At 37.8% G+C, this 14,506-nt stretch overlaps 1 protein-coding gene across 6 annotated transcripts; it reads right to left on the bottom strand.

The window, feature by feature from the left end:
• On the bottom strand, positions 1–13,494 carry mlpha (melanophilin a). 6 transcript variants are annotated; one of them, XM_017481867.3, is made up of 15 exons: positions 13,387–13,494; positions 12,497–12,659; positions 11,455–11,676; positions 11,262–11,374; positions 10,291–10,332; positions 10,082–10,143; positions 7,434–7,523; positions 7,233–7,350; positions 5,629–5,822; positions 4,581–4,664; positions 3,555–3,779; positions 2,646–2,816; positions 1,222–1,386; positions 1,026–1,097; positions 1–805 (listed from the first exon to the last, which is right to left on the bottom strand). In XM_017481867.3, the coding sequence occupies exons 2-15, from the start codon at positions 12,604–12,606 to the stop codon at positions 743–745; spliced, it is 1,731 nt and encodes a 576-aa protein (XP_017337356.1). In that variant the 5' UTR covers positions 12,607–12,659; positions 13,387–13,494; the 3' UTR covers positions 1–742. The 6 variants fall into 6 exon arrangements, with proteins under 6 accessions (XP_017337356.1, XP_047014959.1, XP_017337359.1 ...); XM_047159003.2 differs by having other exon boundaries at positions 12,497–12,653; positions 13,387–13,471; XM_017481870.3 differs by lacking the exons at positions 12,497–12,659; positions 13,387–13,494 and adding an exon at positions 8,850–8,904 and having other exon boundaries at positions 11,455–11,471.
• Between the last annotated feature and the right edge of the window lie 1,012 nt (positions 13,495–14,506).

The raw sequence follows: 14,506 nt of genomic DNA, 5'->3' as shown, positions 1-14,506 counted from the left end.
TATAGAAACCATGTATTTATTTTATGCCGTTTCATGTATTCACTATGCATACATAGATGTAATTAATTGTAATTTCTATATACTTAAATACTGTGTACTCACTATTTTGTAAACATGTAATGCTAACAACAAACAGCTATCACCTTTGAATAAATGTACATATTTAGCCATCTGTAACTAAGGCGTAAACTGATCAATAAACTTAATAAACTACTCATTCTTTAAACTGCTTGTTTGGGCTGTGAAGCTACTTTTATTGAGTGAAAATCAGCACTGAGGTCGTAAACTGGGTTGGGTTAAGGCACATGGGGTTATTTATGTAGCCCTTACACAAGCTCAGCCCACTGAGAGGTCTTTATTTTAAATCCCTAAATGCACGTTATCGATATTGGCCAGAGTTCAGCTTTAGGCAGTAATCAGTTAAGGACCGTTTTTATGGGAATATATGTACACATTTTTATTCCAAAGAAAGAAAGCATTCATGATAATTGATCATTCTTTCTGCCTTGAAGATAAGTAATAACTAGATGAAAAGATTATTTAGAAGCACATCTCATGTATCTTTATACATCACAGGGAATGTGTGGAAAAGACAGGAACGGGGTTATTGCGCTAGATTACAATACTTCCTCCGGGCAGAAGAGGAAGTAGAAAATCAGTACAAAGTAAAACGATGTCGTTAACGCAGTGGTGTGAAGAAAAGCTGTGGAAAAGTATTATTAAAGTAGTGCTAACTACATGTTCAAAAATGTACTCTGTTTATGGGGATGTCTTGGGACGTTCTTCTTTTTTGTATGCTTGACGCCTACATATATAGAAAAACAACAACAACAACATTTTCGGGTTAAATCTCCTGGAATAAAATATGATGGCACAGATTAAACAAAACATACCGTTAGCATTCTGCTCAACATCGGCTGAATTTAATCTATTTAATCATTGGTATTTAATTACGCTTACAGTAATCCAGTCTAATGTAGTTGCTTTTCACATATTACTGTTGTATTAAGAGAACATCAGTTTACCTTTTTCTTGGCTTTATCGATCGATAGTCCTGATGCACTAAGAACAGCGATTTTATTCTCAATGTCCGACACCTGACAAGAAAAATTACTTCACTGTATTACACAATAGTAGCTTTGGTGAAAACTGACAACAGTGCACACTCGAATAACTTTCATATACTCAGTATAAACGGCAGGTTTGTTCAAAATGTCTTACCTCACTCTCTGTAGTCTGCACTTTAGAAGCAGTTGCTGCAAGCTGATCTTCAAGTTCAGAGAGTTCAGAGTCAGTGAGAGGGCCTCTATAATGGTTCTTAGCATTCCTTTCGATCTGCCTCAACTTTCTCTCCATGTCAAATGACTTCCCTGCTGTCAGATATACCTAAAAGAGAGCAGTCCGTGTTGGGGAAATATCAGACCTCAACTGTTGGTTGACAAAAGGTATAGACAGGGTGGAAAATAGTTAAGTAATTATACACAATGAGAATGTTTAATTCCTTACATTTTTTGAGACGTTCAACGTACTCGTTAGAAATAGCAAAGGTCATGTCTTCTCTCATCCAGCCTATGGCTGTGTAATATATAGCGATCGAATTACCGCAGTTCTGCATCCGATTATTTCAGTTTAGCACTCGGACATTTTAGTTTAGCACCCAATCAAATTCGTCGATGTAGACAGTTAATATCAAGAATTAGTCAGTTCTTCATCTGGGGTGACCTTCCTATGCTACACAAAGTAGTGAGAGCTAAAGCTAGCCATGTGCACCTGAATATGATAAGCCACTTCACGATCAAACTTGAGGATGAACACCCGTAGCCCTACCTTAGTTAAAAAAAAAAAAAAAAAAATCAATATGCTGGAGTAAGCAAAGTCTCGTTCAAAATGAGGTGTCTTCTGTACTCCCAAGAGGGCAACTTCATCTCATTTGAAAAAGCATATTGCGGTAAGTTTAGCTCATTTGCTAATATTAACTGTCTATATATCACGTTCTTTGCTAATCCCAGGTTAGACTAGCATTGATTCCAGTAGCTAACATGATTAGCTAGGCAGCAAGGCAAAATGCTAATGGTAGCTAGCTAATGGCAAATATAGATTATTTATGGGATATTTTACTTCTGATTAAATCATTCAGTTCCAATTATGTACCTTTAGTTATGCATACGACCAGCAAACTGTCAGAGATTGAATGATGTTTATAGGCAAAAATGGGTGTGGATGCTTTAAAATGAGAATCATCTTTTAAGAGCATTAGACAATGAATGCTGTTTTCACATGAAAACACTTCCATTTAATTTCATCAATTAAAAAGATTTCCTTTTTACTTTTGAATATTTACGTACGTTTCAATGTAGAAAATTACTCTCCTGACTGCATTTTTGACTGGATCCTTTTAACTGAGATTTTACAGTTATGTATACTTTTACTTAAGTATCATTTCTCAGTACTTTTTCACCCCTGGGTACAAGACTCCGCGTGACCCTAGGCTTAGAACTGTTCTCCGTGGACCTTTTAATCAATGTTCCTCATTCACTAAATTATTCATCTAAACTAATTGACAGTGAATCATGCTGATTATGAACCCCAGAATATGGATGATATTATGCCATGACTGTATGTATGCAAAATATCTGTGGGCTTACATTTTCCTCAAGCTCTCTGTAAGCAGCATCAGCTTGCTTTACGTCATTGCCAGCTAATTGAGGTCTGTCATTAGGGTTTGAGGGGGCCAACTCGCTCATAGCATTTTCTGTGGCATTAATGGTTCTTAGAACCTCGGTTGTGATGTCGCATAGAGCCGCTGCAGTGGATCTCTGAAAGCCATGTAGAGGGAACAGCAATTAGCCGAGAGGAGACGATATAAATATTTGTTGTGGGACAGGGGCCTTCATTAGCATGCCTAATAGACTGCCACTAATGCCAATGCACAACAGTTAATTCGTGTAATTTATAAAATAACCATAAAGGCTCTGGCTTTCATTATTTATCAAAGTGTATCCTGACTTAAAGTGCTCTAAAGGAAAACTCCACCCTGATACAAAATATTTGTGATGTACTCAGCAATTGTGGTGCTAATTTGTCAGTTGGTGCAGTATTTCTGGTTATTTTCATTAATATTCCTGTGAGATGTTAGTGGTTATGTGCCACTGTGATGTCACAAGGTGGCGTTGCTAATGCAGTTACAATGGTGTTTAAGATGGTTTTTCCTCATTCAGCACTTTCCAGTGATGTTCAATTTCATGTTAATGAGACCAATGTAGCAATAGTGAAGAGAGTAAACGTTGCACTAAGAGTTCCAGAATGCGGGTAATGTGGGAAACCATTGAAAATAGAGCAGGAAGAAGTTTAAGCTAGGAAAAAAAAAAAAAAGTCATTTCTTTGACGATCACAAAGATTAATATGCAAGATGTTCAGGATGGATTTTTCCAAGTGTTGGATGTCATCTGATAAACTCATGACTATGAATCAGTAAATATACTCAGCATAAATATCTCTTAGTTCACACCAACACTCATATTGGACACGTTGAAAACGATTGTGCTTGTAATTACCTTCTGAGTCTCAGTAGGCATCTCATCACTAGAGGAGCTCAAGGCTGCTTCCTGTACTGAGGATGCTTGTTCAGTTCGCTGGGAACCTTTCACACCAGGCCCCTTGAATTGAATGGGTTTCTTTGGCTCATCCTCATCTGAAGACAGTGCTCTGTCACTCATCAGCTCATCCAGCTTCTTTTTCAGCTTCTCCTCCTCCAGCTGGCTTGCTGAGGCTTGTGCCTGCTATATACGGATACACAAACTATTCACTTTTCTGCCTTTAACCAGAGCTGCGGAAAAATAAGTCAAGGCAAGTGAACTTGTCATTTAAACTGGATGTTTTTCCACTCATCTGAGGGGCTCCACTGGTTCAGTAGCACTAATAACTTTTACTGAAGGAACTGATGCTTAGATAATGAGTGAAATATCTCAAGTTCAGTTGCCTGGATTTATTTCTGTGAAGATTAAAAATGGCTAAAGACAGAATAAATTACATGTAACCACACATTGTGCAAGAGTCTCTGGATCTGGTATAAAGTTGTATCTCAAAAGAGTGGAGTGAATCTGATTTATGACTTTTTCTGAGCATTTCCTGCAGCAAATAATTGTCTAGAATGTTCTTATATGCTGTAGCATTATGATTTTCCTTCGCAGGAGCTAAGAGGCCAAGCCTAAACCTATTCCAGGATGACAATGCAGTGAGCACAAAGCAAGGTCCATGAAGATATGGCTTGCTAAGGTTGATGTGGAAGAAGTCTAGTGGCCTGCACAGAGCCCTGACCTCAACCTCACTGAACACCTTCGGGATGAACTGGAATGTAGATTGTGTGCTAGGCCTCCTCATCAGTACCCAATCTGACTAATTGTGCGCTTGTGGCTGAATGAGTACAACTCCCCATAGCCATGCTCCAAAACCATATCGGTGTGATGATCAGGCATGTATACAAGTGTAGTATAGTAGATTCTTCACAAAGAAATTGTGGACAAGACAATCACATAGCATGGAATACTGTTAAGACTGTTAGCAAGTATTCTTATTTCTACCTGATCATGAGGCACGTTCATCTTCTCCTCCAGTCGATTCAAGAGACTCTCAATGGCATACATTCTCTTGTTCAGTTCATTAATCTGCATTCAAGCATTGGTTGTTGGAAGGGGAGAAAGAGAAAGAGAGATGCACATAAGTGTTAAACAAACAAGCCTTGTTCTTGTTGACCACCGAAATCAAAACGCTTTGGATTTCTCAGTTTAGTAATATCACACTTAGTAGTGGAGGGTGGTGGTAAATATCTAATATTTATCAACAGCTCAACAATGAAACTATTAGGGATGAGCAATGTTTCCCTGTCAATCATTATCTCAAGGTCTCCTCAATGCCGTAATTAGAATGATACGTGGCCAACTATTATACACACACTTAAAGACAGATAGGCAGCTGCATTCTAGGTTTGAAAATCAAACAAGAAATCCCCCACATGTTTTACAGTCCTGTCGTATGACCTTTGGTGTAATTTGCACTTTTTTTTTTGTACAGTAGGTAATTAGTCTACTTTTAGTATCTCCTCCAAAGCATTTTGGGGAAATAAATGATGATAGAGTAAATAATCCACCTCGTTTATGTTGATTACATTCATGAATGCATTTCATATGCACCGTCTTAATCTTTGTTGATGATGTGTTATGTGTCAGCAACATGGTCTGAAAAACATCAGCCAAACGGATCACCTGGCATGACTATCTCAGATCAACCCAGCCTCTACTTCATACCATTCGGTATATTTTTTTTTACAGTCAGTGGGGGTGCTGTTGCGCTTTGTGCCGCAAAAATCCAAACTAAACTGCTTTAAGACAGGTATCAACAGCACGTAATCTGATCTGATGTGATCTGATGCCAAAAATGAAACCTTACATTGATGTCGTTTTAATCCTTAAAGATTGAGGATTTGTCCCTGTTAGACCATTCATACCAGACACCTGTGAAAATTAGCTTACATTTTTGTGCTGTTTTAAGCTTAATTTCATTAAACGTGTCCCCAGAACTCATGTCGTTTCATCTGACTCATGAATTGAATTCTTTTACACAGATGCCTACTGGAGGAGTGCTGTGAGTGATGTTTTCCTGTGAGGACGCCCGACTACGACGGCGCGATTGGAGTTGGTAGACGGGGAAATGATAAGCGTCCTCCTCCTCCGAGGTGTCCAGATAGTAGGAACGCTGTGGTAAAGCAGAGATCTTGGATAGAGAGCGAGCACGTACCATCCTGTGCTCAGAGTACATGCCATCATCTAAACAGGGGGAAAGCAATGTTGATTAATTATCTTCTTATGCTCTTTAGGTTCTACTAATAGTGGAACAATGTTCAAAATGGCTTTTCCCTATGTGTTCTTTATTCAATTCAGTAGCATTTTATCTGTACGGTGTTTAAACAGTAGACACTATCACAAAGCAGCTTTAGAGACATCCAGATTTAGATGTATTTCTAATTATTTGACAACTGCTTTTATACAAGGCAGTGCACCGAACAAGAACTAAGGCAGAAATCCTTCAGTCCAAGGATGCAGTTGAAGAATTATGTGCTACTAAACTCAAAAATCTGTTTTTTTAAATGGATTTTAAACTCCTCATGGATGGCTGACTGGATGGATATCTGGTTAGATGTAAATAGGAGTTTTCCGGTTAGAAAGAAAAGACCGTTCAAGTTTATGGGCTGGTGTGGTAGCCAGATAGGAAATTATGAGTTTCAGAAGCTGTATTTGGATATCTCATCTCTATCTAGTAACTACTGTTAGCAATGAAAAAAAAAATAAAAAATGAAAATAGTTTTCACTAGTGCCTAACCAAATCCTTGCTGTTGTGATCATTTTCAGATGATTGGTTGCCAGGAGCTAACTGTTTGGAATGGCAAGATGGTCCTTGGCCTATAAATAAATAAATAAATAAACAATTTATTATTCTACATATAATACTTATGGGCCTTGTTGTGGGCCCAACAATGGCTCTTTGGGATTTGTAGAATTTTTAATGCCGCTAACTTTGAGCACATGTATACAACCGCATCCTTGAATGCTAAATTTGGATTGGTCAGAAGGTATTGATTAATGTTCTAGGGCAAATCATTGGTTTATATTAATGCACTTGGAAGGAGTCTCCAGTATCAGAAAGTCCTTCTTTTGTAACAGTTGGAGGTAGAGACTTCTGACATGGGAAATACAACTTCAAGACAAGCTGATTTTTTTTTTTTAACATCACAGGAGAGAAGAAGAGAGGCTGGTGAGGTAACAATGTAAAGTAAGTCATAACAAGGACTAATTTGTTTCATGGATGTTACACAACATTAACATACCTGTAATTGAATAAATAAATAGAGTGCATTGTTCTTTAGTTAATAACAAATTGTAATCATTTGCAAATTTCTGTGTTAAAAGAGAAATAAAACATTCTGAGAAGTGGAAATATTGGAAAATAATCAACTTCAGGCTGGTAATGAGAAATAACTCAACTGTGTGTTGGGCCATATGCCAACATCCTAATGTTGATTATTTTTCTATAAAAGCATGGCCCATCATGTTTTACTACTTATTTAATTAATTATATAATATCTGCATAATATATTCATTATTTAAATAAAAGGAATGATAAATGTGTGTGTGTGTGTGTGTGTGTGTGTGTGTGTGTGTGTGTCACTTCTCATTGACCTGGTCGTGAGAAACGATCTAGACTCTTCCTCCGATTCATGCGGTGATGATGGTGATGGTACATGTCAGCGCTGTGTTCCAAATCATTCCGCAGCATTCCACGCTCATCTTGTATATACTGAAAGACGGAAAAAATAAATGATGGAAATCAAGCTATAATGCCCACGATTAAAGTAAATATTAATTAAAGAGCGCGCTTGCCTGCACGGAATTTCGCCGAGAATGGCTGCCATTTTCATCTATTTCCAGGTCCGTAGGGTGGACAGAGAGTAGACGCTTCGTCTTTCGCATCTCGGTGGGGATTAGCAGGACAAAGCACAAAGTATTTACTGTATTTCTTTAATAAACCAGGAAGCCTTTCAGAAACCACTGTCATAATATCACAACAACTGAGATGGAATGACGCATGCATATTTAGGATTCCTCCATCAGGAGGAAACCTATTGTTATTATTAGTCTTCTTCTTCTTCTTCTTCTTCTTCTCCTTCTTCTTCTTATGTTGCAGAACTTCTACCTCTTCTCCATTTCGTGTCTTAACCACTCTCATGTGTTTTCATTTTCCTGATTTGTGCCCTATTTAAGTTCCCTGGTTTTTCTCCTCAGTTGCTGGAGCATAGAAGTCAGGTTATGTTTGTGTTCCTGAGTGCTCACGTTTGTTAGTTTATGCACTGTTTGTGTTTATTTAGTGTTTTCTTAGGGTTTCTTTCCTAGTTTTACTAAGTTTCTAATAGCCCTGGTACCTAGTGTGTTTATTCCTCGTCTTTGATAATATCTGTTCCCTTTCAAAGGGAACTTCGACGTTGCGTTTAGCATAACACTATATGAAGCACCTCATCGCGCTTCCCATAGTGTTATGCTAAACGCAACGTCGAAGTTCCCTTCTCAGGGAACAGGGTCACATGCGTAATCCAGATGTTATATTATGCTTAACAATATCTTTATTGTCTCCTAGATGGTGCTGTTTATCTTGGATCGAGCCAAAGTGTACTTTGAAAGGAACTTTATTTGTAACGTTTATGCACGCGGTAGTCTTTTTAGTTTGGCAGAGTGAAGAACATGCATTTAACCACTCTGTTTGTGTAAAGCCTGGAAGACGCTTTGCTTGTGAGTTTGTTATTCATCTTTCGAGTTTGTAACCTTCTGTGGTTGTATTTGGTGAGTTTTGCTGTCTGTGATTATTTTGAACGGCTCAATGTGCTTAGTGCGCATAGCTTTAAAAGATTGCACTGAAAACTGAATTGTATTCACCGACTAATGTACAACCCCGATTCCGAAAAAGTTGGGACAGTATGGAAAATGCTAATAAAAACAAAGTGTGATTTGTAATTGTATTTTGACTGTAAATGTATTTAAGCAAAAAACATGTAAAGAAAAGGTATTTGAAGTTTCACCTAATCAACTGCATCGTTTTGTTGAAGATAAACATTTAATTTGAAATTGATGCATACAACACGTTCCAAAAAAGTTGGGACAGGGGCGATTTAGGACTAATAGTGATATGACTAGTTGAAATAAGAAGGTGATGTGAAACAGGTGAGGCGATCGTCTGATCATAGTATATACAGAGCCTCCAAAAAAGGCCTAGTTCTTCAAGAGCAAGGATGGGTTGAGGCTCACCAATCTGCCAACAGATGCGTCAGCGAATAATCCAAAGCAATGTGTTCCCCAAAGTCTATATATGAAAAACAATGTAAACTTTAGCCCTGCCATATATACAGTAATTCAGCTGTTCAACAAATTATTCCTCATAAAGTCCTCATTCACAACTACATACATTTTAAATTACATTGAAATACCAATTACCTATTTTGAGTGACCACTGATTTTTAAAAATGTTGTTGTTTGACAGATATATGCCTGTGTTTCCTTTGATTTCATCAGCTTTATAGATGTTGCACAATCATGGAGCAGTGTGCTCACTGCCCTATTTAGCTCCGTAGAGTTATTATTGCACCTACTGGTCAAAAATGGAGGTCCATTGAGACAGGAATCATGCTGCCCCATGCTTGCGCTATAAATATGTTCTGCTGAGGAGGAGCAGCAGAGAGGACATTTCATGACAGGTTTGCCAGAATCACATTTATTGTTTTATGCCAAATTTGACTAGTTTAAAAATATTTTGTGGCCACCAAGATCTTCGTTTGTAATAAATAATCAGAAGCAAATGTAATGCATTTACAATCAAACAAGCAAAGGCAAAGTGTAAGCGCAGACACTACAGAACCATTTCTATTGCGAAATATATTGCAAAGATTGGGAGAGGGTAAAGGTGGACAATATTCAGAAATGCATGTGCACCACAGTGATCTTGCTTCTCCATGCAAAGGCTGAGAGAAAAGATGAAAAACATGTCTTCCTTTTCTACAGATAGATTTTGGGGGCTGGTTTCATGTCTTTCATATGGTTTTTGAGCTGTAGTTGGGCTGAAAATTTAGCAACTTGGTTTGTTTGGGAAACACGCCGGCTGAATCAAAGACAGATAAACAAAGGTATGTCTAAAACCTCTCAAAATGAGCTGCTAGACTATATGATGGATGACTGTTGTCAACTCCCAATTGCCTATTACGAGGTTACACTTAGAATGCACTAAATAGAAGTGCAAAGCATAAGTCAAGTCTGGTAGCCTCTCGATTTAATTTTCTTTGAGGCTATATCATTATTAATGCTGTTCTGCCCCACTACAACATATGAGTTGCTGTTGAGTTTAGTAAAAAAAAAAATCAGTCCCAAGATGTGTAAATGCTTGTATGTTTATGACTATTTTGAAGAACAACTAGACTCTCTTATGAGATTTAAGACATGTTTTTGATCAACGCAAGCAATAGAAGGTTACAGTGGAAATTGTTTACCTGCTTATAGCGCTGAGCTTCCATTGCATCCATATTCTCATCATCATGGCCATTGTACACATCTAACATTAAATATCAATTAATCACTCATCACGTTATATTAAATGTTACATTGGATTAATTCCTTTCTACTTGTGTCACTAGTAGGGAGGAACAACTGCTCTTAGGTCTGCATCGTTCAAGCACAAGTCAAAAGTTCACCAACTCACTGTGGATGTCAGGCATAGATTGCACATCATCATCACGGCGACCTGGACAACAAAGGGGAATAATGTGAGTGCTAAGCTCTTCTTGGTATAATGCTAACTCCTGGAATACCAACATTTAATAAGAGGCTTTTTATGGAACCTAGCTGGTCATATTACTCATCAACAGGTCATTACTGATCTGAAGAATAAACATTCTGTTATTCTTATACAGTTGAATAAAATGTTTATTCCTAAAGGGGAGGTAATTATATTGACTGTCAGTGTAAGCCTAGTAGAAAATACATTTGTACAGGATGTGCTTCAGATTAAAAAGGAATAATTCAATTAAATTAGGAATAAAAAAAAAAAAATTCTATATAATAATGGGAAATATGCGTATATACATCTCAAACACTTCAAAAGCCCCCCACAGACACCACAGATTATTTAAAGCACAACAATCAGCTCAGGTCATGCTGAGTAAATAATCCTCCTGTTTGCTATGCATTCTAAGTATGTTTTCCATTTCTCTGTTTACCTCATCTGATCACACAGGATAGTCATAAATAACCTCAACAGAACATGCTCAGACACCAGCAGAACATGTGATCTGTGATGGCCTGAGTATTCTGGATACACCCTCTGGCTCTCAGACAAAACAACAAGTCGCTGACCTGATTCATACACACACTGAAAATGAACTCTTATGATTAACTGACCGGCGCTAACAGGCTTGTTGAGTAGGCCATTATTTTGGTGATGCTTGAGGAATTCACAAGGTTTTCCCTAAGTCATATGACTTTCATGGCAATGATATATCTGAAATATCCTTTACTCTAACATTGTGTAACAAAACCCGTGAGGCCCCTCAATACAAAAGGTGATTATGTTGGCTTAGTACAGTCATGGAAAAGTATGATAATGCAGTAAAGTAATGTGAGAGGACATTTTAACACATCCCAGGCTATCAATATGCTTTTTATAGCACTCACCCTCTCCGTTTAATCTCTTGTAGAGCGACCTCATCACTTTGGCGCTACCAAAGCGCTTGAAGCGAGAGCGTATGTTGTCGTGATACCAGCCCAGGGTTCCAATTTTCAGGACCCTGTATGAGCAAAAAGTCAATAGTTAATATTGAGTCCTTACACATTTTCAGCATTTCTTCCCTAAAGGGATAAGTCTGACCTGGACATTCGGCATGGATCACACACCCAGCCGTGCTCCTTCGTACTGTAGCGGCTGCAAGTCTTGCAGATGTAGAAATGGCAGTCCAGACACTGACGCTTGCTGTTCACCAGGAACTTGAAGGGCTGCAGGCAGCGAATGCAGTGGGAAGCAGTGAGGTTGGACTGAGAGCTCAGGAGCTCTCGCTTTGTGTCCTCCTTCTCAAGCTTGGTCTTTAAATTCCTGGAGGATACAGAATCAATAGAGTTGGGATGTCACGATCTGTATCTATATCTGATTGGTGCTCCAAATATTTCTATCTGTCTTTGGATTATAACACAGGCATGGCCTAAATTGGAAGGGTTTTGTATTTTTTAATTAAAATATGAACTTTACCACTATGTCCCAGGATGAATGAATGCACATTGAAAATGCATAATGTTCTGGTCAATGAACATGGTCTTTGTTTGTCCTACAAGCTTCATATATGATCAATGCCCGCTCGCATGATTTTTTGATGTAACATATGGGATCTCTACTCCGAACCAGATGAAAAAAAACAAAACAATAATGTGCCTTCTATTCATATTGGTATTTGTATCTGAGTGATATATTCATATTTGTATATATCCCTACTTTGTTCTATACCAGTATAGTCCAACCTTTCTAGCCTGTTTTGAAATTTGGATTATATCTCTAATGAGGAGGATAACACAGCTCTCAAAAAATCTGGTTGAAAAACTCTTCGTGTTAAGAGGACAGAATAGAAGAGCTCTCACACCACCTTGTTTTCCCAGGCAGAGCTGTGGAGCAATCTGACCTTGTGACTTTGCTGTGATTATCATCATGGGAATGGGTTCAGTACTGAGCTGCTATCACTCTTTCATAGAAGGGAGTGACCTACTTGTACATTCAGTGTCTTGACATGGAATGCTCTAGAGCCTAGAGTCTATTGCTAAGTTAACATACCTGAATCAAAGATATGAACGTAAAGAGAAGGAATGCCTGAGGAATTAAGTGGTGTTTGAATACTGAGTACTAATGTACGATTTGTCAAACGCACCCGAGTCTCTCCTCCTCTTTCTTCCTAAGTTCGAAGTCTCTCTGGATCACCTCCCACACGTGCTTGGCTTCCTCATCCGTGAGTCTGGATAGGTCCAATTTCTTATCCATACTACAACTTTTTTTTTTTTTTTTACTGTACCTTTAGTAAAAGTGACCTGGACCTTACAAAAGGTACAGGGAAGACATAAATATATCTTATTTAGTACTTCACTGGGTCAGATAACAGTTTCCATATCTATAAAACAAATTACAAGATTAATTACATTGTCATTGCCAACAAGTTTCAGGAGGCGGAAAATTAGCATTAAAAAATAAGTAGCAAAAATCTGCTGCAGGGCAGCATTCAGTGAATCTTTCAGGAGTTTCTGCTCAATTTAGCTAAATATCTATACCAATTATTAAAAATAAATGTGTCAGTGTAACATTTAACTCAATGTCTAACGCTTTAAAGATGAACATAAATTCAATACAATATAGATTGAGATTGAAAGCAGTTTTCCGGTTAAGTCTTCATCCTCCTCTTCAGTTTAATGTATGCATCATGGTTTAGTCATTTACAGTTTGCAGTGATGGTGTGTTCAGTATTAATTATTGATGAGCTTAATGCATATATTAAACTGAAGAAGAATAACTGGAAAACTACAGTCACACTAGTGGTTGACTCCTAATCCATATTGCATTGATCTGATGTCCCTCTGTAGACCTGTGCATATGGTGATGATTTAATGGGTAGAAGTAACTGAGCTTGGGTGAATTAATCATGCATGACAGGCATCTAATGCATTTAAACAGACATTCATTTCTGCATGTTCTAGTACTACACTATCATTTTATAATCCATTACAGAATCAATATTACAATATTTAAAATATGTCTGAGTGCATTTACCTCGCTTGCTCTTGTGTTAAACAGCGATCGGCTGTCGTTGTTGACTCCACTGAAACTGAAGCGAACTGAAGCAGGCTAAAATATTTCTCCTGTGCTAATCACATGCTTACATTTTCAAGCGAAAAGGGGTGAGACAGACAGGCTTAGTGTTTCCAGTGAATGGAGTGCTTTTTCACTTAAAATAGCTCAAGGAAAGTGTCATTCCTCTAGCATCTACAGACAAGCAGCCACTGTGATACATACTGACTTTTGGAGCTTTTACATTTATAAAGATAAATGTACATGAATGTATATATTTTAGATATTTTATTCATTCAACTTCATTTTATTCTGGGCAGGGTCGTTGTGGATTTGGAGCCTATCCCAGGAACACTGGGTGTGAGCTGGTAATACACTGGATATGAATTAGAGTAGCCAATCCATCTCTTGGCATGTTTTGGGAGGTTGGAGGAAACTGGAGAACCCAGAGGAAACCCACACAGACATGGGGAGAACATGCAGTAGTCCACACAGACAATAACTCAAGTTCAGGATTGATCTGGTTACCCTGGAGCTATGAAGCACTATCTGCCACCATGACAATTTATATCCCACTTCATTTTCAGTAAGTTGGTTCCCACTTTCATGAAAGACAAGCCTCTGCTCATGCAACTGGAACAACAGCCTCCTGTAGTCAAATGTTTACACCCATAATGTTATCATTGTTTGGAATACTATAGAATTTAATCCAGTTACATATTTACATATTTACACTAGTTATATATACACACACACACACACACACACACACACACACACACACACACACACACACATATATATATATATATATATATATATATATATATATATACATACACACACACACACACATACACACACACACACACACACACACACACACACACACACACACACACACACACACACAAATATATATATATATATATATATATACATAATATGACGTATTATGCACTCTTCAAAACAAGATTTCTTTAGTCATTCTTTGGACAGTTACAGTTTATTTGTTTTCTAATGCAGTTCTACTTGACTTGTAACATTTTTAATAGAAAAAAAAAACTCTACTGTAGGGTTCAGCATAGAGCCTTCCATTACA

The sequence above is a fragment of the Ictalurus punctatus genome, chromosome 12 (genome assembly GCF_001660625.3).
Source record: "Ictalurus punctatus breed USDA103 chromosome 12, Coco_2.0, whole genome shotgun sequence".
In the NCBI taxonomy this organism is placed as follows: Eukaryota; Metazoa; Chordata; class Actinopteri; order Siluriformes; family Ictaluridae; genus Ictalurus; species Ictalurus punctatus.
This window is presented reverse-complemented; position numbering and strand designations above follow the sequence as displayed.